Source organism: Colletotrichum graminicola (genome assembly GCF_000149035.1).
Source record: "Colletotrichum graminicola M1.001 genomic scaffold supercont1.55, whole genome shotgun sequence".
Lineage (NCBI taxonomy): Eukaryota > Fungi > Ascomycota > Sordariomycetes > Glomerellales > Glomerellaceae > Colletotrichum > Colletotrichum graminicola.
The window spans coordinates 37,738-63,847 of NW_007361059.1; the positions used below are offsets into that span (position 1 = coordinate 37,738).

General features: G+C 53.3%; 6 protein-coding genes and 1 non-coding gene across 7 annotated transcripts; 3 read left to right on the forward strand and 4 right to left on the reverse strand.

The window, feature by feature from the left end:
- Window positions 1-670: 670 nt before the first annotated feature.
- On the reverse strand, window positions 671-1,784 carry GLRG_10008 (thymidylate kinase; the record flags this gene model as incomplete). Its single annotated transcript, XM_008100693.1, has 3 exons — window positions 671-1,145; window positions 1,218-1,326; window positions 1,553-1,784. 3 exons carry the CDS (start codon window positions 1,782-1,784, stop codon window positions 671-673), a joined length of 816 nt encoding a protein of 271 aa, XP_008098884.1.
- Window positions 1,785-2,495: 711 nt separating this feature from the next.
- Window positions 2,496-3,915, reverse strand: GLRG_10009 (uncharacterized protein; the record flags this gene model as incomplete). Its single annotated transcript, XM_008100694.1, has 2 exons — window positions 2,496-3,607; window positions 3,831-3,915. The coding sequence occupies 2 exons, from the start codon at window positions 3,913-3,915 to the stop codon at window positions 2,496-2,498; spliced, it is 1,197 nt and encodes a 398-aa protein (XP_008098885.1).
- Window positions 3,916-10,397: 6,482 nt separating this feature from the next.
- GLRG_10010 (uncharacterized protein) lies at window positions 10,398-10,640 on the reverse strand (the record flags this gene model as incomplete). Its single annotated transcript, XM_008100695.1, has 1 exon — window positions 10,398-10,640. The coding sequence occupies one exon, from the start codon at window positions 10,638-10,640 to the stop codon at window positions 10,398-10,400; it is 243 nt and encodes an 80-aa protein (XP_008098886.1).
- Window positions 10,641-13,298: 2,658 nt separating this feature from the next.
- Window positions 13,299-14,377, forward strand: GLRG_10011 (tat pathway signal sequence; the record flags this gene model as incomplete). Its single annotated transcript, XM_008100696.1, has 5 exons — window positions 13,299-13,689; window positions 13,742-13,872; window positions 13,919-14,018; window positions 14,073-14,236; window positions 14,300-14,377. 5 exons carry the CDS (start codon window positions 13,299-13,301, stop codon window positions 14,375-14,377), a joined length of 864 nt encoding a protein of 287 aa, XP_008098887.1.
- Window positions 14,378-16,018: 1,641 nt separating this feature from the next.
- GLRG_10012 (acyltransferase) lies at window positions 16,019-17,560 on the reverse strand (the record flags this gene model as incomplete). The annotated part of the gene is made up of 1 exon (XM_008100697.1): window positions 16,019-17,560. One exon carries the CDS (start codon window positions 17,558-17,560, stop codon window positions 16,019-16,021), a length of 1,542 nt encoding a protein of 513 aa, XP_008098888.1.
- A 4,209-nt stretch (window positions 17,561-21,769) lies between these two features.
- GLRG_10013 (linoleate diol synthase) lies at window positions 21,770-25,503 on the forward strand (the record flags this gene model as incomplete). Its single annotated transcript, XM_008100698.1, has 6 exons — window positions 21,770-22,402; window positions 22,467-22,690; window positions 22,751-22,790; window positions 22,905-23,782; window positions 23,840-24,877; window positions 24,930-25,503. The coding sequence occupies 6 exons, from the start codon at window positions 21,770-21,772 to the stop codon at window positions 25,501-25,503; spliced, it is 3,387 nt and encodes a 1,128-aa protein (XP_008098889.1).
- A 361-nt stretch (window positions 25,504-25,864) lies between these two features.
- Window positions 25,865-25,952, forward strand: GLRG_13250. The gene has a single exon. It is a non-coding gene; the product is annotated as a tRNA-Tyr (tRNA).
- The last annotated feature ends 158 nt before the right edge of the window (window positions 25,953-26,110 follow it).

A 26,110-nucleotide genomic window follows, 5' to 3' on the forward strand; every position in this document is an offset into this window, starting at 1 on the left:
ATTCGGTGCCCCTATTTGAATGTGCCTCAAGCAGTCATGCAGCCTTACTTTGTGAGGCGTGCAAGACATCTGCAGAGAACCTCTCCGCCGTCCAATTACAGTTACTGTTTGTGGCATCCAAGAGCTGCAGTCTTGTCGACCTGCAGACCAAGGTTTGTATGCTCGATATAACACCAGCCATATGAGGAGTTACTGATAGAGGGTTGCGCCTCTTATATAACCAGCTGCTTGAGTATGATGTTTATTGGTAGTCCTAGCTAGATCACCGGTTTCCTATCCATCTTCAATCATATCAGCCCTTATGTCCTATTGAAGTAATCAAACTTCTGATAGAAGATGGAGCCTTCATAAGTATAAGAAGAATGAAGGCACAGAACCTCCTCCTATTCTTGATGGCCGCATCCGCTACAAAGTATACAAGGGCCACGATATCCTCAAGATAGGGTTGAAAATTTCAGAGATGCTTTTGTGTCGTCAATTGTAGACCTGCGAACCAAACGTATCTGTACGGCTGCTCCATCAGCAGGCCAGCCTTTTCCCTCGTGGCCTAACAGCTCATGGATTTGAGAACACACGGGATCGTCGGGGGTCCACCGCGCGCCGCTCCAAGCCTCAACCATCACCACTCGACTAGCCCTTGATGCTTTTTAGAATCGGACTTATCGCCTGATCACGACACAACCCTGGCGGCATCCCCAACCTCTCCCTTCTCGACCCCCTCCACCCTTGGTCCAACCTTTCTCCAAATTTCCTCCGCAACCTCCTCTACGCTTGCACCCGCATCGACGACGACCAAATCCTCCTCCTCCTGCCGGAACTCTCGGTCGACCCTCCCCTTCTCGCCGAGCCCGCCGTCCGGCCCGACGCGTCCTAGGCTCAGGCCCCAAAACAAATCGCGCACACGGCGCTGGAACTCGGCCTTCTCATACACCTCGTCACCCCACCCACCGCGCTCCCTCGCAATAGCCTCCTCGAGATCGAGGAAAAGCACGAGGTCTGGCCGCGGCAGACCGAGCTCAGGCTGGCGCGCCCAGTGTAGGGTTAGGTGCGGGTTCTGCTTGGCGGCCGAGTAGACGATACCCGAGTGGTAGTACCTGTCACAAATGACGGTCGTCCCGGAGGCCAGGAGGGTTTGAATATTCTTGCTGTGTAGGGGTGTGAGACGGGCGTGTACACGGGCTGCGGCGTGCCGTGGGTGAGACAAAGGTTGGACTTACACTGCTTCCCATCTATTGGCGCTGAAGAGCAGGTGGATGACGTGATCTTCCATCTCGACCGAGCTCTTGAGATAGGCGTCAATCATCTGGCCAATGGGTGTTGTTCTGTCTGATTTGGTGATTAGCCATGATTAAGAGTAGAATGTATTTGAGAAGGATCTAATGCAATGGACCATGATGTAATGCCCGTGACTCGCACGTGGGACGAACACATGGGTAGTTCCTACGCCCCAACGGCCCTCTTTCCTAATCACACATATGCTCAAACCACCTCACCTCCTCCTCTTCGCGGAGGCAGGCCCGGCAAAAGCCAAAGAATGGCGAACAAAACTCACCAGGAAAACGCATCACCTTGACCTTCTTCCCCAGTTCGACGAAGCGCTGCTCGAGCAGCTTCACCTGTGTCGTCTTCCCACTCCGGTCCAAACCCTCGAACGCGATAAACGCGCCACGGACGACGCCGGCGGGCGGCTTCACGGCGGAGGACCCGTCCTCTCCGGCCGGTCCACCGCCAGTCGTGGCCGAGGTTGCTATGGCCGCCGTGGCGAGGTCGTTTATGGATGCCATTGAGGTTGGGTGTGGTGATGCCTTTCCAACGGGCGTGCAGCGTCGGGTTGTGGCCCGGCCAACGAGTTGAATGAATGCAAGTGTGATGCTGGCAAGGTGCACCTGTCGTCGAGTAGAGTGGTCTTGGAGTGGTGAAGGGGAAGGAAGGTCAGTGGTATGAGCGGACCGTGTGGGGCCCGGAATTCCTTCGGGCAGGACCGTGTGGGCGACAGTCACGTGGGAGTCACCCCGGCTTGAGCTACCAACGCCATACTGCACCTCTCGGCCACGCCATGAAATTAGCTGGTGATAGATCTATACGTGTTGATAAGGACTGTTGAATATTGGTTGGGGCCTGGCCAGTGTTCAACTACCTCTCATGCCGGTAGACGCCGTCATATCAGATTTAAGCAGTGCAAAGTTCATAGCATAGCCCGCAGAATCGATCGAGACGCTAATGACTCTCTATTGATAAGGATATCAACAATTGAAACAGCAACAGCAATACTCCAAACCCCGGTTTATACAAAAAGCGACACCCGTAATCCGTTATTCCTACACCAAAGTGACCCCAAGGTTTCCCATCGCTTCGCCTTTGTCCGTCCATCCGAAGAATCCGAGTAACAGTTCCAACGCCGCATGAATCATGAGCCCGTAATTAAGAGATGGTGAATAGTTGGAAACGAAGAAGAGAATTCAAGCTGAGCGGGCCAAGCAAAGCATGAAATTACATCAGCACTCCGTAACGATAACTTCCGTTTCGTCTTTCGCGCTTCCACTCTCCCACAGTTCAAAGGTTTCACCTGTCCCTTCTATAGGCTCCAGCAGCGCCGCTTTGGGTGCAGGGTCAGCCGACTTGCCCATTAGCTCGTCAACGTTCTTTTCTTCGAGAGGCACTACTGACGGGCCTGCCTTCATCTCCGAAGCTACGTTGCTGTTCACAGGCAACGCGGGTTGAGCGGGCGTCTCCTCGTCCTCGTCTTCGTCGGCGGGGATGATGATGACCGACGACTCGTCACAGCCGATGGCGTAAAATGCGCTTGCATCCATTTCACCCAATGCCGTCCTCTCCTTTTCAAACATCATGTCGTCCTCGTCGGCACGACGAACAGAATGGCGCGCGGAAGTCTGGCTAACATCATCGACAGGTGGCACATTCTCCTTGTCGCGGCCTTCCGCGCGATCCCTGCTGGCTTTGCGTTCGCACTCATCATCAGAACTGATGTCGAGAACGCAAGTGCCATGCTGCAGCATGTTGGTCATCTCCTGCTCAGGCGTGTCCTCGTGTATATCAAAGAACCAAGATGCCTTCAGGTCGGGCTCCAGTAAATCCTTGGCAGCGGCCCGCGGGGCCGGGGCGACAGACGAGCGGGCAGCATAACTGGGAATTGTGCCCTTGAGGGCCGCATCGAGACTGAACGGGGCAGAGGCGGTGGATGACAGGTTGAACATGGGTGGGTCGATACGGGTGTAGGGACCGGCGGTTCGGCGACGGTTTGAGAGAATGCCGGAGCGCTTGCCACGGGTGGGCGAACGGCCAGCGGGAGCCGAGAGCGGGGACGACCTGGCAACGGCCGTGTTAATCCTAGCTGCGGGCGACTTGGGCTGGAGCAAGCTACGCGGGCGGGGCAGAGCAGGGCGGGTTGATGTTGAGGCAGGGCTTTCGACGAGGGGCGTAGCCTTGGTCAGTACGAAGGAGGAAGGCTTGTGAGCCTCTTTAGGGGAGTAAGAGCTGTCGGAGCCTTTCGATCGCTTGGAGAAGACGCCAGGGTCGACATTTTCGAAGTCGTCCGAGTCTACAATGTCCGTGGCTTTGCGCTTTCCACCCGAAGCAGGAGAAACGGCTATTATTGGTGTCAGTCAAGGTTATGGCCGTGTTTTTTGGGCGATGTTTGCAGGTGATGCTTGGGCTGGAGTTTAAGGCGCATTCAATTTAGAGGACGACTGATGGTGGGGAGAGGTCCACATGCAGTACCAACACTTGCGGTGGCACGACGAGAGAAATGTTGGAGGTCTGGGTAGAGTAGAGGGAATGGACGTGCTTGGTCGTAAGCTGATCAAACATACCATTCTGTCTATTCTTGATACTCGTCAGATTCAGCAGTCTCGCTCCGTCGAGAGGCGCAAATGGTTGACGAGAAATGGTGGCCATGGTGCGGATGGATGCGGTTGTGCGCGCGAGCGCGAGCGACGAACCGAGTGGGCGTGGGTGTCGGTGTGGAATCTCGCAGTGTCGTCGCGCGGTACGGTGCGTTGCGTTGCGTTGTCGGGAACAGGTGCAGTGCAGGCAGGCAGAGAAGGCGAGTCGAAGGGACTACGGCCCAGAGTCCAGGGTCCTCTTTGATCAATGACAGACGGGCTCGATTCGTTGAGAATGCGGAAGTTAGTGACTGGGGGTTCAAGTCGTTGCAGTGTCCCGTTCTGACGCAGCAAGCAGCGAAAGCAACTGGATACCAGCCAGACGCGGACAAAGTTGGAGCAGAGAGCGTGATTGTTGTTTGTTTGTTATTCTCGTCCAGGCAGAGGAATTGAGCGACGCCGGGATGGTTGCAAGAGGAAGAGAGTGACAGAAACGGAGTCGAGGAAAGCTGGCGTGTGGGGGGATAGAGGAAGAAAAGAGGGTGAGAGAGGTGGGAATTGGTAGGGAGCAGGGATCAGCCGCCGCGCCGCGAAGTAGAGACGCTGAGATGCGATCGAAGAGAGGGCACGCGTGTGCACGGAGCCGGGAGGGGATTGAGAGGGGACGAGATGGCGACGGGGGTGGGAAGGGCGTGTAGTAGTAGGGTAACTTGTAAGGTAGGTAGGTAGGTATGTAGGGCCGGGTCTGGGCGGCCAGTGGTGGTGGTCTCGGTTTGGGCTGGCGATGCTGGCTCAGCCGTTTGACGCGAGCGAGGGCCTTGCAGCAAAGATGGGAATTGAAAATTAGGTAGTACTATGTACACTACCTAAATAGTAGTCGCTACTAAGTTGGAGGAACAGGCTGGGACGAGAAGCAAAAGCAAGCAAGCAAGCAAGCAGTCGGTGTTTCCAAGGCGCCTGGTCAGTAGGTACACTAGGTAGGTAGGACGCAGAGAGGTACGGATACAAAATGCGAAAAGCCGGCAGTGCAGCCAAGGGAGAACGGGTACTCCATACGGAACATTGAGTGGAGATGGTCATACCATGTACGGATACTTAGTATGGAGATGCACCACTCAGACAGACATGTTCTACCAGGGGCCAGGGCCAGGGCGAAGGGTGGAGAGGGGGGTAGGAAGGGATGCCAGGCAAGGCAGGACGGGATGACAGGGGGTTCGAATTGATCTGGCAGCATACGTACACTACTGAGGTTAAACTTGGATCATGGTACTCCGTACTCCGTACACTACCTGTGTGTGCCTTGAAAGCAATCAGTCGCAAGGATGAAGGACAGTGTCGAGTCGAGTGGGAAAGACTCGCACAGACTTCGGACGAGGGGCTGCGGGAGAGGGAGGTGCGGGTGGTAGGACTGTGACTGCAACTGCATGAAAGAACGACGCGGTAAAACAAACGCGCCAGTTCCGTGACAGTGCCAATAGATGGATGGATGCATGCCGTGTCAAGAACGAGATTGGCCAATGCAAATGGGAGAGACACACACGCCACACCACACCACCCAGATGCAGCTTACCTTCAACGTTCCTTCCCTCTTCTAGTGTACACTACCTGCCAGTATCCATCCGTATTACCTAGTGTATCCGTGGTGGGGAGGCAGACTGGCAGACTGCAAGAGAGAAGAGTGGAACAGCACATTCATGCGCAGGGCTACCTGCCGCACCTGATTTGTCGGCGCGAAGGCGGTGTCACGTCACTGCAACTTCCTTCTTTCCACCGCGATACAGACCACCAATGAGACGCGTCGAATCTATGTGGGTCTTTTGGGATCCGTGCAGGCCACGTCGTGTTCCCGTTTCGGGCAAGGGAAGCAAGCTACCTTCCTTGCTCGAAGCGCGACATCAATTAAAAACCTGGACAGAAGGAACAAAGTCCGTTCACCTTCCAGGCCGCTTCCCTTTGATAACTAACTACCTACCTAGACACGTGCTGCATCGGTGCCATGTACTCCGAGAGATCGCCTTGCAACCCTTCTCACCCAACGCTCCTCCTCTCGTTCCAATGGGTAATAGTACCATTGGGTCCTCCATCTAGGTAATTTGCCTCCCACCATCGTAGCTTAACCGCCATCAACTCCATCCGATGCAGGGGTGGCTAGGCTATCACCTATTAACCCTAAGCTAATCTCTACCAACGAAAGCTCGTATTGGAACCTCGCCCCCTGCCCGTCAGCTCTTCTCTTGAGAAGTGACCTCACGGCACTCAGCTTGGTTTACACCCTCTTCGCCCCATGTCCTCTCCATCTTGCTGGCTGCTGCCCGCACTTCCGCGACAATGGCACGCCTTGTCGCTCACTATCGCCCATCAACATCACGGGTGGCCGGATGGTCCATGGCCTGTCGCCCCTCCCCCAAGCGGCCCGGGTCTCTTCTCTTGCGGGCCTCCGTGTTGTCTGCTCCGGCAGTCCTCTGGCTCCAACAGCAACAACAACAACAACAACCTTGGGTGTGTGTCTCACCAATGCACTTCAACCCGCTGAGTACCAACAGTGCTCATTGGCCCTGCATCGTCGACGTGACGCCAGCCTTCAGTTACCTCTCTCGCTTTGCCCGGTACATTATACCTCTTCCAACACCCAGTCCCCGTCACCACCACCATCACCAATGTGGCGCTATTTTTTTGCTTTGTCCTGGGACTCTCTTCTTCCTTGGCCGCTTATCGCGGCCTTCATCGCCACTCATCTACCACGGTCGTGATATGCATGACGATAGAGCACCACCGCTTTGGGCCCACGTCAACGCTGATATGCGGCCGCCATCGGAATGCTTCAAGGCGAATCGGTCTCTGCTGACTCTTCCATATTGTCCAGCGTTGTGGCTGGCATGCGAGGCCCGCTGGTGACCTTGGATCCAGCCGGCTCCCACAACTACCCTACATAGGTATTCTATTGCGAAACATCAACCAGCGTCAGCCCGACATGAGACCACAGCACGCTGAGCATGCCCATTCACCGGTTCTGCCGCCAACCAAGACCCTCCCTCCCATTGTCCAGTGGATGCTTTGGCGGTTATACTCCTCGCTTATGTCGTTCATGCATGCACAATAGGGAGGCATGCTCGGGTACGCCACGTCTTCGACCCTAACTCGCAATCACCAACCCCCTTTTCTGTTGGTAAACTGCAGTAGGCAGGCCTTCTAGCGCTTCCCCAATCTGCAAATATGTAGTATGGTCTTGTTCCAGGTCCAGCCTCTGACCTCTCTGCGTTCCAGGCGGTGCAACTAGAGGCATTGGCCCTCGATGGGAAGAGGAGGTTGGTCTTCGAATAAACACCGCCCATCACCCGTCGATACTTCCTTTTTTATGACCGTCTTCCAAGACGTGTTTCGACTTCTGCAGGTCAACGTACCATCCGCAAGGACAGGCAAGCGGATCATCAAAAGCAACATGTGCTCATGAGACTTGCGTGTCGCGTTTGGGGATGGCGCAGTTATCGTCTTGAACTTCTACTAGTCCAGAGTGATCAGGCACCAGACGAGAATCAGTGGTGCAAACACACCTTGCCCTGTACCATGGGACGGCATGCGTCCATTGCCATGTCACCCAGTGGCTTATGGAAGATTCGTGGCACCATGACAGTCGCCGGCAATCTGAGATCACGACTTTGTACCTGGCCTAGGTAGAAACACTGCCATGGCCAGATAAGTACCAGTACGATGCTTGGTGTCAAGCCGTACAAACCCGATTGAGACTGCTCTTTTGTATTTGCTCTTTTCTTTTGTCTTTCTCTCTGCGTCGTCACCGCTGCCCGCCGCGGTCCAACAACCCCTCCCGCCAAATTCTCCGGGCAGAAGGCGGGGCACCTCGCGAGCTGCATGGACGTCGGGGCGTTTCAGACGGAACACTTCGGCCGGTAGGTCATCAGCACTACAGCACGTCAAAGAAAATTGAGGAGGCTGGGGAAAAACCTGCAGATCAGTGATGAGGATCCCCCAGCCTCTTTATTTTGTCCAACATCTTGGGAGACGCTTACATTCCTATGTAACCATAGGACAAAGTGGGACCTGAATAATAGTGTTCTATCGTGCGGCGAGCTAGGTGCACGCACGTCCCGTTGCCCCCCTTGCATGACATTACAGGCTCACCGATGGCGGCAAGCCGGCTTTCTATACAGGCAGCTTTGGAAGCACCAAGACATTGTTTAGCCATCTTCGGGTCATTGTGTCCGTTCGCGAGTTTGTGGCTTCGGCTGTTTGCCGGGCGCGGGACACATGCCTAGCGTGTACCAAGACTCGACGTCCACGTCTAGCTCCGACGTCTCTGCATTTTCGAGAGAAACAATGGGCATAATGCACTTCATCCATAGGCACCTCATACCTCATATGTGACACCATAGCTCATCTGCGACCTTGTAACATGTCGGCTGTTCAGCAGTGCTCGGTATCTCTTGTGGCTTGTGAGATTCGGGACTGATACCATTGTATGTTTGAGAATTTCACTCGCTCATCTACTCAAAACTTTAGCCTTGCTCTAAATCATGGTTATTCTTGCAAGGAGAATTTACCAAACAAAAATAAGCAGAAAACGTGGATCGGCCCCGAATCAGTGCTCGGGAAAGACGACTGGATCAGCTAGCCATCACATCGTTCGTACTAGAGAAAGAGGGAGCAGGTACAAGGTCTGTACTAACTTCTAAGATTCAACTCTTCCATGGCACTAACTAAGCTTGGTCGAGGCAGCCATGCTTGACTAAGTGGATCGAGCTCTTGAGGACGAATCCCGGTAGCTCAAACACTCGGTGGCTAGATAAGTATTTCTCTCTGGGCTGATGACAGTATTCAAGATTGATATATCCCATTGAGTGCGAAGTGACCTCACACAACCTCAGACCAATAAGACTACAGCAATCCAGGCCAACTATCCAATAGCTGTTGGTAATCATTTGCAGAGACCCATATTTAGGTAATGTGAGGTCACTTCGCACTCAATGGGATACTGAACTAATCTTTGCCTTTCGTCTTCTTGTGCTTTCATCTTATCTCTAAATAGAATTCAAGGTTGAATTCACTGAAAGTATAAAAAAACTCTCTTACTCTATCCATTAATTCGATCCATTTCCCTCGCGCACTCTTAGGCTTTAACCCTTATGTCTCAGGCTTGTTACGGCACGTTCTTCTTACTCTCATCGTGCCACCCAATTATGTTTTCTTTTAGCTTTCTATTTCATTTTTCTTATACTATTAGATGAGGACACCGATATTCAACTCATAGTGTTAGTATTAAACGAAGTCCTCGTACAGTACCCATCCTAGTTGCATGGCTTACGACCAATGACGTCCGTTTTACTCTCGACTGGTGAGAGATAGGCACCTCTGAGAGGGTTGCTTGAATAACAGATGCTTGGATCTCGATCGAAGTAATGAATCTGAAAGTTTCCGTGATATCTCTCGAGTTCGAAGCTGAATCTGCTTTCTCGAATTCCAAACCATCGAATACGTCACTTAACGAGCGCCTACCCTAATCGTGATCACCGGTTTCGCTTCGGCCTACTCGATAAGTGAATATCATCCACAACATACAGGTTTAATGTTCTTTCTCCTAACATTTGATATCGCGATTTAGACAGAACTCAAATTTCCGAGCCAAGCAACCAAAGGACCTTGAAAACCAGCCACGTGTATCAACATTCAGTGGTTTATTGCTTATGATTTCCTCTTTCACTTTATGATCAGTGCTTCTTTCTACTTCACATTAGTGCGATTGATACCGATTCTCGAGAAATGCACGCCTTGATCTTATTCCGACTCTCCATTTTCTCTCTTGGAGGATATGGACAAGGGATAAGTGATGTCTGATCACAACAAGTTGCTAGTTTCAGCGTCAAATGCCACTTCTTCCATCTCTTGAACATTCTTTCTTATGGATCCTGTACGCTGAAAAGTCCTCGGGTCTTGACAATATGGACCAATCTAGTTGAAATTCGGGATACGATTGGCGGATGGTTACTCGCGGCAGAAGGTGTAAGAGGCTGAGATATTGTGTAATTAGCTATCCTAAGCGCCCTTTGTTCTATACAGGAACGGTCCGGCATCAAATACAACAACAAATCTTCAGTGTTCTTCCCAAGAACTAATGATCTTGTTCCTTGGCTTCAATATCAGGGAAGATCTGATACGGGTCCTTGTATTACTTATGTTTATTTACCTCAAAAGGATACACTTGCCGCATCTATGAAGTGTTGTACTACAGGAAAACAGACATGTTGTTGTCAAAGCACACAAACGCAAACGGATTGTCACATTCAGCGGAACTACTATCACTGCGGGAACAAAAGGCAGTGCGCAAGTGCATGTAGGTGTGCGCAAATGGCAACTATCTGATCAAGTCTGGTACAGACATGATCGGATTATTATATTATTGTACTCATGATAGCCGTTATCATATCTGTTCTGACCAAGTCAGGCTCCTAGGCAAGATGATAGGAGAGTATACAGGGTCCGTAAAAAGTCTCGTGATTGCGTTCGTTGGCATTGTTCTCCTGTTTCGCTCTCAGGCGAGGAGGATTACTGGAAGAAGCTCTTGAACCACTCGGCGGCGCGCTTGTATGCGCCGTAGTTGCCGTAGGGGCTGTACGAGCCGTAGGCCGAAGGTGGGGGATTGGCACCGTCGTAGGTGCCGTAGCTTCCGTAGTTGGTGCTTTTGTAGTCTCCATAGCTGGCGTATGCCGCGTCGGGGGCGGCCGAGGCGACGGGGGCAGCGAGAGTGGCCGAGGCGGCGGTGATGATGAGAATGGCAGAAACCTTCATTTTTGTGATTGGTGTGGATAGGATGTAAGAAGGGTAGTTGGATTGTCAAGAAGAGATGTGTGATGTAATTGTTAACGTTGCGTGTTTCTTATGCGGATGATGGGGATAAGGAAGATGGAAAGCAGGGGGATCCGAGGTCTACTTATGGAAAAGTTGAGAGAAAGGGGCGAGACGGAGATGTCCGAGTCTTCGGATATAACAGGGTTCCATTTCATCATCCAGAGACCATTGTAGACGAATGGTAGGATTGGATGCCGCATGTGGAATCATGCTGACGGCCTAGTGGTCTTTGAGATGGCTGTTGACCTCCGCGATGGAAGCTCTTGAATCTAAAGTGGAACGGTAGCAAGGGGGCCATTGAGACACAAACGAGAACTCTGCAAGCGGGGTCGCCTCGTAACCGGCGACTTACAAGATTACGGGATGAGGAGTTCTCGTAGAGACAGCAAGAATCTACAAGTCTATCCCAATGCGTCTTTGGGCGAGCGCAGGATGAGAAGGATGGCTTTACACTGTCTTGGGGTCATTCGGCAACGATATATGGCACGCTAAAGAGTCCGCACATGGTTTTGACTGACCAGTCTGTCCAGCTGTTACACCGTCTTCGGATTCTTGCATGCTTGTTGGATGGTGTAGATAAGGTAGAGATGTGGGTGTCATCGTGGGCAAGGGAGGCCCAAAAGGTTGCAGAGGGTCGTTTGCCCGAGCGCTATCATCGATTGCTTCCACGGCCATCTCTGAGCATGAGGGATTTGAAGCGGACTAGAGACTTCTCTTCCAAGTTTGAAGTGCAACAAGTGTCTTGCCACTAAATCACAGAGACAAGCCATGTGCTACGAACATATCCAGGAAGTACGGTCCGGATTGAGCTCCAAGACGCGAGTGACTGACCCCCCCGCTGTACAAGGTAGGATACACGACCCCAGCCTTTCGGCCGCTGGATGAGACCGAACATAGGTAGTAATGTCTGAGAAAAAGGTCAGACATGGGGAGATTTCGGAATGTGTCAATATTCGCTGGGAGCCTGATAATACGGAACAACATGGGATCAAGTTTAAAATGCCTCGATATGAAGTCCCTCGCGGGAGATGCCACCGAGCCAATCGCCGTTGACAGAAGTCAGCCCTACTGGCACGGAATTGGTTGCGGGGCTTGGGAGTTGCACTAGTGTTACCATCAGTACCAAGAATGCCTGCTGATCCAGCGGATGATGTTGGATCTTGGGTGGTGAGAGCCCGGGTGCATCTGGTTTCTTCACGTTCATCCAATCAGCTCACGCGGATCGACGAGTCTACATCGCCCGCCTTTCTTTCCACGCGGGATTCTAGCTAGTGGAAAGCATAGCTTGCGTCAAAGTCTCCCGCTCATCCCGACTGCAAGGCTTTCCGGCTGAACTGAACTATTGTCACGGCGGCGGCGGTGATGCCCTGGCTAGTGGGCCACAGTTCCCTCCCATAGGAACCAAGGCCGCATTAGCTACCAACACTGAATCTGCATGCGATGCGTACGAAGGCCGAAGTCCTTCTGGATGATACGTCTTGGCGGGACGCAGGAATTGTGTGGACATTTCAGGGCATGCCGAGTCTGTTGCTGTGGCTTGAAGGATGAACAATTTGCGCGCCCAATGAAGTTTGCTGATTGTGAAAAGGAACCGAACATAGACAAGGTGGAATCGAGTAGGCTTTGCCGTTGTGAATCCTCTAATATGGGTTGAGATCAGTCTAGGATTGGATGCCACTGATCTGGAGCTTCATCTGCGTCATAATAGAGGGATAAAACGAACTCACGATGTGAGGTGCCATTGCCCGGCAGCCATCTACGCCATAAGTTTATTCAATACGAGGCAAAAGAATGACACCGGTTAGCGTGCTGACAACGAAACCTGTAAGCGTTCTACAGATACGAGATCTCGCTGCCCCAGACTATCCATCTACCACCCACCATCAGGCATCGCATCACAATCCTTCCTAGGTTTGCGGAAAATCTGGGGAACATTTACAATTGGTGCCCGCAGACGCCAGATCCGCAGGCTAGACAGAAAAAGACAAACTGCCACGCTAGCAACGTCGATCCCTTATTCTTTTGTGGATTCTTTGGGCGAAGACGGGTGTCGTATCGAGTGTTTCTCCCAGTCTTGGCGGCATATGGGATGGTGCACACGATCAAGCCCTTCTCGTCAAAACTCCGAAGTTCTGTTTCGTTGCAAGTCAGCCGCAAGCACCGGCGGGATCGACAGAAGGCAGACAATCTATCAATGGGCGGCATTCCTGTCGCAAATGTCGTACTTGAATGCCAAAGTGAGCATGCGACTAGGCGTACGTACATTCCGGTTGCTTGCGGAACCGCGTATGAAAACCTCGACGGCGAACTGGCCATATTACCGCGCGCCTTTCTGGACGCCGTGGTTCTATGTGTACTGATCGTGCCTAAGTTGTAGGTGGCTTGACTAGTGGGCATTCCTCAGGTCAGACATCAGTCGTTAGGTATCCATCCCGTTGCTCCCTCGGCCGAGGTTCCCTTCGATCATCGATCGTTCTGCCCAGCCCCCCCTGCCGTTGTTTCCACCCCAGACAAGTCACTGTTGGTGATGCTTTGAACGTCCCGTTTATTACCCTCTCCGGTTCTCATTGACTGACACAGCATTCACCCTTCAACATCATGATGCACCCCCAAGAAGAAGAATCCTACTCGAAACCACTGGCCGAGCGAATCGACGAGTCCGAGGAGGACCTCGAGTCGCTCCCCTTGGCTCCTGATGCGAGAGAGCACAGCAAACATCGCCGGCGAGTTTGGGCATATGCCGCCGCCGCCGCAGTGTTGATCGTCTCCAACATCGTCTCAGCACGCGTCGGCGCTCACTTTGCTCCTGGCGTGGAGAACCTCGACAGCGCCTGTGCCGCCCACACCACGCAATGGTCACCGGTACTCAGGGAAGTAGACGTCAAGTATGACTGGAAGCATTTCAACGGCTCCTTCATGCAAGAGGAAATCTTCCGCAAAGAAGCCTCCCCCGAGGTCGACGCCGCGTGGGAGTCGATGGGAGTCGATTGTGAGCGAGCGTAAATGACGAGGCTGTGTGCAGTTTACTGATAATGCCGCAGACCGTGCTGGTGTGATCTCCATCGAAGACGGCCTGAAGAGCGGCCTCGATATGTCCTTTGTGAGGAGATCGGAGAAGTACGGGGCGGGCTTCTTTGTCAACGTCGAGGGCATGCACCACCTACACTGTCTTGTTAGTCTTGGCCCGAGTTTTAGAGGATTGCGACTGATGTATTCAGAATCTGTTGCGAAAATCTCTGTACTACAACTACGACTACTACAAGAAGATGGGTACCCATGCATTCAAAAACGAAGAATATATCATTCGTCTCCACGTCAGTAAGTAGTGTCGTCTACAGTGTAAAGATGCACTCTGAGGCTGACGTCGAATAGCACACTGTCTGGATACGATCCGTCAAGTCCTGGTCTGCAACGTCGACACGGGTGTACTGGGCCAAGTGTGGGCCAATGACCCTCCTAGCCCCTTCCCCGACTTCAACACAAAACACATGTGCAAGAACTACGAGGCAATCCAAAAGTTCGCCGAGAAGATTCAGGTAAGGATGTGTACTCGATATCTCTTGTGTCAAAGGAGGGCTGTGCTAACACGTTTCTCTCAGGCGCCTCCAGTTGATGGCCTCCCAGCCGACTACACCGCTCCTCCAGGACCTGGGGATGTCATTCCACAGATACCTTAAGAATGTTATGAGTGAGTTGGATTCTATATGAAGCTGTTTCTGAGGTATAATACAATGAAATATGATGCTAGGGAGGATCAGCAGGTCGGATGACCTCGGACCTCATGCAAAGCGACTAAACATGGCCATAGTCTTACCGGGCTATTGTGAAACGAACCATTGGGTAAAAAGGCCCTGTTAATAGCTGAAATCCTGACCAGCAAGCTTCTCACTCAGCTTTCACAGTCGTTCGGCGTCAATGCTGTTGTTTGCCCAGGGGTAAATTTCCTCGTTGCTCTGGTCTGCAACACGGCAGTCATTGAAAAATTGGCCGCCTTCGACTGTCCGTATGCGTGTCACTCATTGTAGTGCTTCCCATCCTGAACATCATCCCGGATATGTCAGTCGGGAGGTAGCGCAAAGAAAGAACCGCAAGGACCCACATTGAAGTTGTAACCCGTCCACCGAATGTCAGCCGATGCCCATCACTACTGACTGTGACGATCCTTGGCGCCTCCGCAGCCATGACCTTGCCGATAATAGTGTTAGTGAACAAGAACCGGCCTAGGTGGTTTGTCCCGAATTGCGTCTCGAACCCATCCTCCGTCCTCCCCCATGGCGTCGCCATGATTCCGGCGTTGTTCACCAGGACGTCGATTCTGTGAACATCCCCCCCACCTATGTTCGCAGGCGAGAACTTCCCTCGGTGTTAGGCCACGTCTTCATGTATCGGGATCGAGCCTGGACCAAATGATTGGTTTGTTGTCTTGCAAAGTAATTCATCGCTGATACCATCCGGCCGAGCTTTCGGACATGCGAGGGGGTGATTTATAACTAGCGCTGAGACCATCAAGCGCGTGCCCAAGATAGCAAGCTCTCGAAATCCGGGAGAGTTGCGGCGTGATATCTTACCGCTCTTCTTGGAGGCTGCAGATCAACGCCATGGGATACAGTTTGACTTCCAGGACCTGCTTTCCAAACCAGCGATGCCTGCTAGGCGCTTTCGGTGCAGCTGCCGTGATGCCTCGACGGGATGCGATGGATTGCCTGGCCGTCCCCACCACACTCCGGGACCAACAGACCAACAGACCCCGAACGTCAAGGCTCTGGCTCCCGTTAATTGGCATTCCCGGCCAAGGTATCCGTAGTTCCCGCACTCTTGAGTTTTCGTTGCTAGCTGGTAGAGTGATGACGATGACGGGCGTGACACAGCAGCATCGTCTTCCCTCTCTCTGTCTCTCACATCAACCCGGCATGAGTGTCCGTCCTTCATCGGCTTCCCGTCCATCAAGCATGTCCCGTCATCAAACCAACAACCCGGAGGTCGGCTTATGCCCGGCCCGCCGCCGCGTCCTTTTAGCGTTTCGCCCCCACTCGTGATGGCGCTGAGCCTGTACAACCTGCCTTCCGGATACGCCGCATCAGACGAGACTTGACCTCAGCCTTTGCGCACATTCCCTTAGTTGCGAAACAAATTTTACCATGACGGAGCGCATCGAGGTGACGCGAATTGCATCACCTTGTAGAGATAGATGCCAATAACGGCTCTACACTTGGGCCAATCGATTGAGACAATGCCTATCTATTCCGCTATCCAATGACCCAAACGCCAGTCCGCAGCGTGTGCGCCACATATAAAATCACCCATCATGCCATGATCGCCTACTCGTCTCGGGTGCAACGATCCTCAATCCATCGCGCCAGCTCCACGCTCTTGACATCAACCGTCCGCCAGAATACGTCGCTGCCCCAAACGACTGGAACCGTCATCGATAAGGCTCCGATGATCCAGGCTATCAATCGTCCCAGCATGCCGGCCTCGTCTCTGCCGCCGACGAAAGCCCACACAATCGGCATCCAACGATTTGACAAGAGGTTCAACATGGGGCCGTGTACAAGATAGAGAGCGTAGCTAATATCAGCGAGGTACTGCGCAAGTGGCGTCACAAAGATGTCCTGTAACGTCTTGATCTGCTGCAGCGTGGCGACAACTTGCACAGCGCCAAGGGCGTACCAGGGGAATGAGACGAGGTCACCGCCCATGGTGAAGAAGGGTTCCATCGTGTTGCGCCAAAGAGGTGCTAATCCCGGGGTGGTATCAGCCTTTTGGTTTGGCCATCCAGCGACGAAGAGGGCAAAGATGAGGTTGCCGATGAGGAATGTCTTGAACAAGCGCGTCGCCATAGAGCTTGATGGCGGGTCCGACGCGACAGAGGCCTCCATGTCAGATGCCTCCTTGTCGTAACTAGCAGCAGCCGTGGCTCGTTCGCGGCGAGCTTCTTGGATAAGGCCAATTTCCGCGAGACCCATGCCACTCAAGAACTCAAAACCAGCCCAGTGACCACACTTGAGGCAGTAAATCATGATGGCGAAAACAGACGCAAGGCGCAAGTACGTCTTCATGCGGCTTACACCAGTCAGTACAATAAAGAGCAGCAGCGAGTGAGAGAACTCGATAGGGATAGTCCAGAGATGGGTGTCATAGGGGAGAAACTGGGTTATATCCCACTGCCAACTGAAGGTAATCCTCCACACAGCGTTCTTCCAGTCCACCAGCTGGTCCCACAATGTCGGCAGTGCCTCTCCGACCCATCCCAGGCGGATCGTGACCAAGACCATAAAAGTCGAAGCAGTAGTAGGCAGGAACAAGCGAAAGCCACGGCGGAAGACACTGCTCGAGAGGGTACGATGCAGTCCATCGTAGTCATGCTTCCTTGCCAGCTTCAAGGACTTCAGAGAAAGAACGAAGCCCGAGATGACGAAGAAGATATGCACCATGGGGCGGCCGCTGTAGATGACGCGTAGGAAAGGGAGTTGCAGAGGTGAGGAAGCGACGTGGTCGTTTTCATCGGGGTCGCCATATGACCTTGCGGTATACCAGCCAAAATGTCCTTCTGTAAAGTGACAGAAGAAAACAATGAAAGAGGCGATACCGCGCAGGCCGTCCAGCCAGGATGTTGGGTACAGACGGCGGTGCTTAAAGTCGTGGGGTCGAAGGCAGCGCTGGACGAAGGATGGCAGCAGGAAGAAGAGGATAGCCGTCAATCTTGCGAGGAAGGGCTTTGACCCCGGGACGGGACTGGATCCGCCAGGCGAGGCGGGCTCTGAACGAGCGTTTGAATCGGACAGCGAGGAGTAATGGTATGAGGTTGGGGAGAGACGGGCGACGGCTCCACGAATGGAGCGGACGGCGAGGGAGATCATGAGGGCGACAAGGACGAGGTCGGCATGCCCTGGGGAGGGGGGTTGTTGGGGGTTTCTGAAAGTGTAGCGGGGGCCGATCGAGGTTCGTAGGAAGCGGCGGTTCTGTCGGTTAATATTGCGACTATGGAAGAGAAGTGAGCCGTTGTGTGAGGTCGGGCGAGCTCGTGTCACGAACTTGCGTAGCTTGCGACAAAGTTCGGGAGCTACCCGGAGAGACACAGGTCGGGGGCAACGACGTCCAACAATGGAACGCGCCGCGAAGGGTCGAGAAAAGGGTGGGGAGATACGGGTGACACGAAATATAGTATAGGAAGTGACTGGATTGACGGGGAGATAAAAGGTCAAACGGGAGCAAGACGGCAGAAGGATAAGTCGAGAGTTGTTTGGGATTGGCGACTATGGGAGTGTTTGGGATTTGACAGACGGGCGCTAAGCCCCGAAAGTGACAACAGTTGCTCCAAGGAAAAGGTAAAGGGTAGGTAGGTTGGAGATGCGAGGAAGAGGACGGGTGGCATGAAGTGGATGGACAAGGACGAGGGTAGGTAATTCGGAGGGGCCGCCCCTCCCCTCCCTTGGAGCGGGTGAATGGAGAAGGAGCCTACTGTACGGATACGGATATGTAGGTAGGCGTCTCGGCCAAGGTATCCGTACGTATGTAATGTATCTGAACAGGAGGCAGGGATGGAAGAGCGATAACACGATGCGGCGCAGTTTGTGTTTGGAATTGCGAGTTCAAGAAGACGAATACGCTGCGCCCGCCTTTGTTTCGACAAACACTGTTACCGAATCGAGTCGACTCAATTTGACATGAGACGAAGAATGACGACAACTTTGCGGTCTGCGATTTAGTCAATAAGAAAGTGGACGGTTTTGAAGGCGAAAAGCAGCATGAAAGGGGGGCGCAATGGTGGAATGAATGCGCATGGTCAATCAGGCACCTACCCAGGTAGGTCAAACAAGCAAGCACCTATCCGAGTATCTACCCATCTTCCTATCCATCCGTACCTTCCTAGGTAAGCAAGCATCTCTGTCCTTGCCTTCTCGTACCTCGACGACCCTTTCATTGAGGTCGGCAGGGTAGGTACCGTGCTGGCTTCTTTCCCTCTTTCTCTCCCCCGGCATTCTAGCGCTGCCTCCCTCTTTCCCCTCGTGCAGCTTACACTTTATCCACCTGCTCATTTCATTCCAAGTAGGAACCTGTCTAGGTAGGAACCTGTCTATCCGTACCTGCTTTACCTTTACCTAGACAGGTCCCTTAGGACCCCTGGTCTAAGCCCAAAAGGTGCCAAGCGGGTCTACGACCCGCTAAATTTCTAATGCCTCAGGCATTAAAGAAAATGGCTGCCTTCTCCGTCTGTGAGTTCTCCAGCGATCCTTTTTTAAAGAGGAGGGGAAACCCCCCCCCCCCCCCCCCCCCCCAGGAAAATTCGGTCCTGCGGCGCAGTATCAATCTCTTTCAATGCCTCACCCCTGACAAGCGCCTTGGCAACGCTGCCCGGAACACGAAACGGCACCTGAACCCAAGTTCAGTACCTAGGTATTCCGTAGAGAGGACCAACCTCTGTGCTTTGAAATGATTTGGTACGGCGCTACCTACTTCACTCGCCAGTCCACGTTTCGGATAGGCCATACATAGTAGGTGGTGTGTATATACCTGTACCCATCGCTGTGTAGGTACAGCAGCACCATTGCACTACCACGTGTCACGCCGGCACGAAGCACTGTCCTTGACAAGTTCAAAGGCTCAGCATGAAACTGAATATCGTCCCAACTTTGTGGAACCATGATGCCATCCATCCGCCGCCGGGACGACCGCTATTACTCAGCGCTACACCCAACGAATACCTGTGCAATGAAACGTAGATGTCAATAGTCAGACCAGCCCACCACCCCGCGCTCATCAGCACTAAAGGCGCTATACTAGGTAGTAGCTGCCGCGGTATATATATCTTTCTGTCATCTTTCCTTACGTTTGGGTTCCGCCGAACTACTCCCCACACGGCTAACCCGTCATCTGACTCAAACGTGCAGGAACACGGCCAAGTCCAGCTGACTGCATCGCGCGAGATCCAGACATCGTCTCCTCTTTGGTCAGCTGCCTCTGCCTATCTGCAGCGTCTGTCTGTGGAGATGCCTTCTCAGCCCTACGCCCCCATATTGGTCTTCACAAGTGGACGGCCCAGTTCTCTGGCCAGCTTACACACACTAGTGCCTTCCAACTGCAACCACAGTCGAGTCCATACTCTCGCTGCGTACTCGACCAAGCCTCAGAGACAGCCGCGGTGCTTGACAGGGATATCATATGCCACGCAAAACACCACCCGCGGGCGATGAAGGGACAGTTGTTGTTAATCGATCCAAAGTTCGACCGCCAAGCCTCAGGCGGAAATCGAGAATACAGTAGCCGCTATAAGCCCTCGTGCCTGAAGCCCCTCAATTCCAGGGAGCGGCACCGTGTCCAGCTCGAAGCAGAACTGCTTAACAATGAACAATCAGCTTTTTGGCTTGGTTCGCAAATTGAGACGGTTTGCCAGCTCTTGTGGAATTTCCTCGCCGTCCTAGGTATTAGACCGGCAGCGTATGTTGCCTCTACCATAGGTGCGCACGGAGAGGGAGGGTTGTGCGGTGTGCTAGTTGCATATTCTCATCGCTGTGTGAGTTGAACAAAGTACTGTGCCGGCCTCCATCGCATCATCACGGACATAGCCGTCTGTAGATTCATCTGCTGCCTAGACGCTGTCCACATGTTGGCGCAGAGCTACTGCAACGCACCACACCGGAGAGGCGCAGCCCACCGAAACGTTCTTGGTGCACGGCGGGCAGTACCTGGTTTCTCAGCCTTTTCACACACACACCTCTCAGTCGAAGTCGGTCCAACAGTTCCGGGCGGCGCCCCTGTAAACCACCCCGCTACCGATATATCGGTGGAAAACTTGAGGGGCCTGGGACTGGCGTACGTTTAGAACAGGGGTATGCATGGGAGACAGCTCCGGCCGAAACATGCGCCTTGTGGTACCTCAGTCCGAGTAAGGAAGGCAAGAGATAGGCTATGCCGTATGGAATTGGCATCGGTCATGGCCCTTCTTCGGGGTGAACGCAATCATATGTTGACCCGGGCTCCGGCAAAATTTGACTTAGCTGGCCCCTCTGGACTGCTAAACATTCACCGAAATCCCGGGCCAAGACAGAGTCAGAGTCATCGCTCCGTCAGGGGTACCTAGCACCGGATCAAAGGGCGACCGGAGTCCGTACGGAAAGGAATATGTCTTCAATGATTGGCCTGTCTCATCTCGCTGGCCTCGTTCAATGCTGACAGTGTTCAGCCGTTCTTACCTATTCTTCCCAATCAGCTCAGCGTCTCGCATGGTGCCCGGCGGCCATGCTTTTCTCTCCATGACGAAGGGAGGGAGTAAGACAAAGACGACATGCCAGACCCGAGTCGATTCGTACCTCTCTCGTCCTCTCGTCCACTCGACCATGTCCGCGACCTTTTTTATTTATCCGGACAGGCAGGCAGTCATGCAGGGCACATTCAGCTCCGCCCTCGCGGCCCCCACGATGCCGGGAATCAGTCTGCCATGACGTCCATTATTGGTTCGGCGACGCATGGCAGCAATGGGTGCGGTTAGTGCCTCACTTCGCATCTCACCCAATCACGTCCTCCGATTTGTCAGAGACCGCATCGCCTCATCTCAGTCAGTCGACTCTCCGTTTGGGGAAGCCGGCCCCGCGATTGGAATACCTCGGCAACGGAGCCTTACAGGACGACAAGGCTACTACCTAAGTAGTAGCGGGAAGCCTAGAGCGCCACTGGGGTGACCGCATACACTTGGTTCATTGGCTAGCGCTATTGCCTACTACTACCCATGCTACCTACTGCTGTGGGGTCTAGGTAGCTGACCTCAGCGCCAGTAAGGGGGTGGGAAATGGAACTATCCCACAAATAGTCTTCAACATCAACTGGCATGGTGAATACGTCGTTTACGCCTCGTCATCGCTGAGGGCGTAGGGGACAGTATCCCCATGTTGCAGCTGTCTTGAACAATGTTGCCTGCAGCTAGGTCTGTCGGGCTGAGGCTGGACTCGCATATATGAAGGAGACAAGCTGCCCATCCATCATTTGCGAGTCTCTGGTCTGCCCATTTCCTCTCTGCAACGCCGCCTTTCGTTCTCTCTTTTAGCTTGAAGTCGACTGGAATACTTACCGGAATGTCTCAAGCCCAGGACCAGTACCCCAAGCACCAGCCGGCCTTGGCTGAGAAGCTGGCCGCAGTCCGTGATGTTCTCCAGAAATCCATCTCTCCAATCCCTCTCTACCCTGGACCGACCCCTGGCGGCGCTGGCCAGGAGGCTGAGCCGACCAATCTTGTCCAAGACGTCAAGAACCTCGGATTCGAGGACTTCGACACACTAGCCGACTTCCTCGGCTCCGCTGTCAAAGGACAGATCAACGACAACGACTTGCTCTTGGAGCGTCTAATCGAGCTCTTTGCCAAGCTGCCCTCTGGCACAGTCAAGGGTAAGAAGCTGGAATATGGCCTCATCAACCAGCTGTGGAACGGGATCGATCACCCGCCTATGACGACGCTGGCCGATGAGTACAAGTATCGTGCCGCGGATGGCTCCAACAACAACATCCACAGCCCGAAGATGGGCGCCGCAGGTACGGCGTATGCCCGGTCAACGCCGGCCATCACCTACCAGACTCCCAGCCAGCCGGAGCCCAGCCTCATCTTCGATATGCTCTTCGCCAGAGGCGATGAGTTTAAGCCCCACCCCAACAAGCTCTCAAGCGTCCTCTTTTATTTCGCCACCATCATTACTCACGACATCTTTCAGACTGTAAGAAGTGGTCCTGTCCTCCCATGTGGTTTCAATTTGGCAAGTGCTTACCGAACGCGTCTAGGATGGACAGTCAAGCAACATCAACCAGACCTCATCGTATCTGGACCTTGCTCCCCTCTATGGTCGCAACCAGAAGGAGCAAGATGATGTCAGGACAAAACTAGACGGGAGACTGAAGCCTGACTCATTCTCCTCCAAGAGAGTCCTCGGCTTTCCTCCTGGTGTTGGCGTGCTTCTGATCATGTTTAACCGCTTCCACAACTATGTCGTGACACAGTTAGCCAGGTAGGACATTCTACCGTTTCCGCTTGGACAGCTGGCGAGAAACAGGCTAATCGTGCATAGCATCAACGAGAACAACCGCTTCACCAGACCGACAGGCCCTGTTCCGGATCCATCTGATGCCATCCCAAAAGAGCCGAAGAAGCCGGACGATAACGTCGACAAGGACTCGGATGAGTACAAGACCTATTTGGCCGAGAAGCGATCCTTTGATCAGCGGATGGCCTGGATCAAGTACGACAATGACCTCTTCCAAACAGCTCGTCTCATCACCTGTGGTCTCTATGTCAGCATCGTCCTCCGCGACTATGTCCGCACCATCTTAAACATGAATCGAACGGCCTCCAGCTGGGCTTTGGACCCCCGCACCAATGAGGGCAAGAGTCTCCTCAGAGCAGAGACTCCAGAGGGCACCGGTAATCAAGTGTCGGTGGAATTCAACCTCATCTACAGATGGCACTGTGCCATCTCCCCCAAAGACGACAAGTGGACACAGGAGACGTTCGCCAAGGTACTAAAAGATCCAGAGGACCCTAACAAGAAGATTGAAGACTTCACTCTAAAGGATTTTGGCCACGCCATACGGGATTGGGAGCTGCGCATTCCCAACGACCCAGTCGAGCGTGGTTTTGCCGATCTCAGACGGGGCAAGGATGGCTCCTTCCGCGAAGAAGACCTGGCCCGGATATTCAAGGAGAGTGTAGAGGATGTGGCCGGCTCCTACGGCGCCAATAGAATCCCGGAGATCATGAAGCCTATTGAACTCCTTGGCATCATCAACGCCCGGAAGTGGAATGTTGCCACGCTCAATGAGTTCCGGAAGCACTCCGGCCTCACCCCGCACCCAACATTCGAGGATATCAACCCGGACCCCGAGGTCGTCAAGAAGCTCAGATACCTTTACGGCACTCCCGACCAGGTTGAGCTGTACCCGGGATTGGTCTCCGAGAAGGCCAAGCCGGCCATGGCCCCGGGTAGTGGTTTGTGTGGCAACTTTACCATGACCCGGGCTATCCTCTCAGATGCCGTTGCCCTAGTCCGTGGCGATCGCTTCTACACGATTGACTACACTCCAAAGAATCTCACTAACTGGGGGTGAGTTTGAAACCTTGGAACCACTGCTACCCCAAGGAAACACTGACGCATGATTAGATTCAACCAGACCAGCCACGACCCTAACGTCGACCAGAGCCATGTCTTCTACAAGCTGGTCTATCGCGCTTTCCCCAACTCGTTCAAGGCGAACAGCATCTACGCGCACTACCCTCTCACAGTACCTTCGGAAAACAGGAAGATCCTCGAGAGCATCGACCGAGCCTATCTGTACTCTTGGGATGAGCCAGAAACCAAGGCCAGCATAATCCCCATCTTCTCCCACAAGGCTATCAGCGATATCCTCTACAACCAAGCGGACTTCAAGGTCATATGGGGAGAAGCCATCCGCCATCTGGTCGCCCAGCCCGGAAAGGACTATTCAAAGAACTTCTGTTTGTCCGGAGACGGCAAGGCTAACCTGCTGAACCGCACACAGGTCAGGAAAGCCCTGATCTCTGGTCCGTGGGAGCAGGAGGTTTGGAAGTGGTACACCCACATGACGCCCAGGCTATTGGAGCAGCATAGCTTTGCTATCCGCAAGGGTGTCAAGGAGGTCGACATCGTCCGCGATGTCATCAACATGACCAACACACGCTTCAATGCCGCCCTCTTTTGCTTGCCCATCAAGAATGAGGACTCGCCGTGGGGCATCTACACCGACCAAGAGTTGTACATGGTTGTTGCCACCCTCTTCCAATTGGTATTCCTCAACGCAGACATTGCCAACAGCTTTAAGCTGCAGACGATTGCGCGCGAGCTCGCACAGGGTCTCGGAAAGATCATGACCCTCGTTGTGCAAACCATCGCAAAGGCCGGTCTCATCACAGACATTGTCGCAAAGATCAGGGAGGGGGAGGCGTCGCTTCCCACGTTTGGAAACCACCTCATTGAGCGGCTCATCGCCGACGGCAAGGACCTTGACGAGGTCATCTGGGGCACCATCTTGCCCGTCATCACCGCCAACGTCACGAACCAGTCGCAGATTACGGCCATGTGCATCGACTATTACCTCGGCGAGGGCAAGCAGTATCTGGGCGACTTGTACCACCTGGCTCACCAGAACACGCCCGAGGCAGACGAGAAGTTGATGAAGTAGTAAGTTCTTGCTCCACTTACACGGCTCACGCATTTTACTAACAGGCCACAGCATGCTCGAGGGATGCAGACTTCGCGCCGCCGTCGCCGTGTACCGTGAGGCCGCCACCGACCAGGTCATCACCGACTATGCCCCCTGTCTGCTTGACCCTAACGACCCTACTTCGCGCAAGCCCGTCGTCAACGACGACATCGAGGGCACCAAGTACGAGGTTAAGATCCCCAAGGGCCAGCGCGTGATCTGCAACCTCATGACCGCAGGCCGCGACCCGACCATCTTCGAATCTCCCAGCGAGGTGCGCCTCGACAGGCCCCTCGAGTCATATGTACACTTTGGCCTTGGGCCGCACTGGTGCGCTGGCAAGGAGATTAGTCGCGTCGCGCAGACGAGCCTCTTCAAGCAGATTGTCGGTCTGAAGAACTTGAGGAGAGCCGAGGGCGAGAGGGGAAATATCAAGAACATGCCTGCTGGCGCCTGGAAGGGCCAGGTTGGCCTTCCCGTCGGCTCACAGAACGGTGTCGGCAAGAGTCACGAGCCTTGGCTTGGTCTGAGGGCGTTCATGACGGCCGACCAGAGCTCGTTCTGGCCGGTGCCGACGACAATGAAGGTCGAGTGGGACGAGTAGGATGGCGGTGCCATCGGTTGGCGTGTAGCAAAATGGCGATGTATATGTATGATGGAACGACGTATTACCAGAATGACAGCCTCGCATGATTTCAATCTCTCTCGTGTTGATCTTACTCGTTTGCCAGTCTCAAGAATGTTTTTTTTTAATAAATAACAACAGAATATTACAGAAAAGAATAAACTTCGAGAAGTAGCTTTAGTGTTCATTAGTTATCTGAAATACTGTCGATGTGAAAACAAAGCAACCGCGATGTATCCAAGATATTTGCAAGTGAAGGAATGAGAGCCACAAGATGGACCTCGTTTATAGTTATCGATCCTAGATCCCCATGCATACCAAGCGGGGCTTAGCCCCGATCCTCCCCTTGGTGTAGTTGGTTCATCACGTTCGACTGTAATGGTTACATTGTCATCGAAAGGTCTCTAGTTCGATTCTGGAAGGGGAGAGTTCTTTTTTTCTCGGATTCCACTCCTTAATATCTGCCTTGAGTCCTACAGACAGCGCTGTTGCGCGTCGAAATTTCATCGTCCAACTCTTATCAAAGGGTCTGTTTATCTATATTGCTAGTACCTTACGTTTTTTTGTCTTTTTTTCGGCGCAAAGA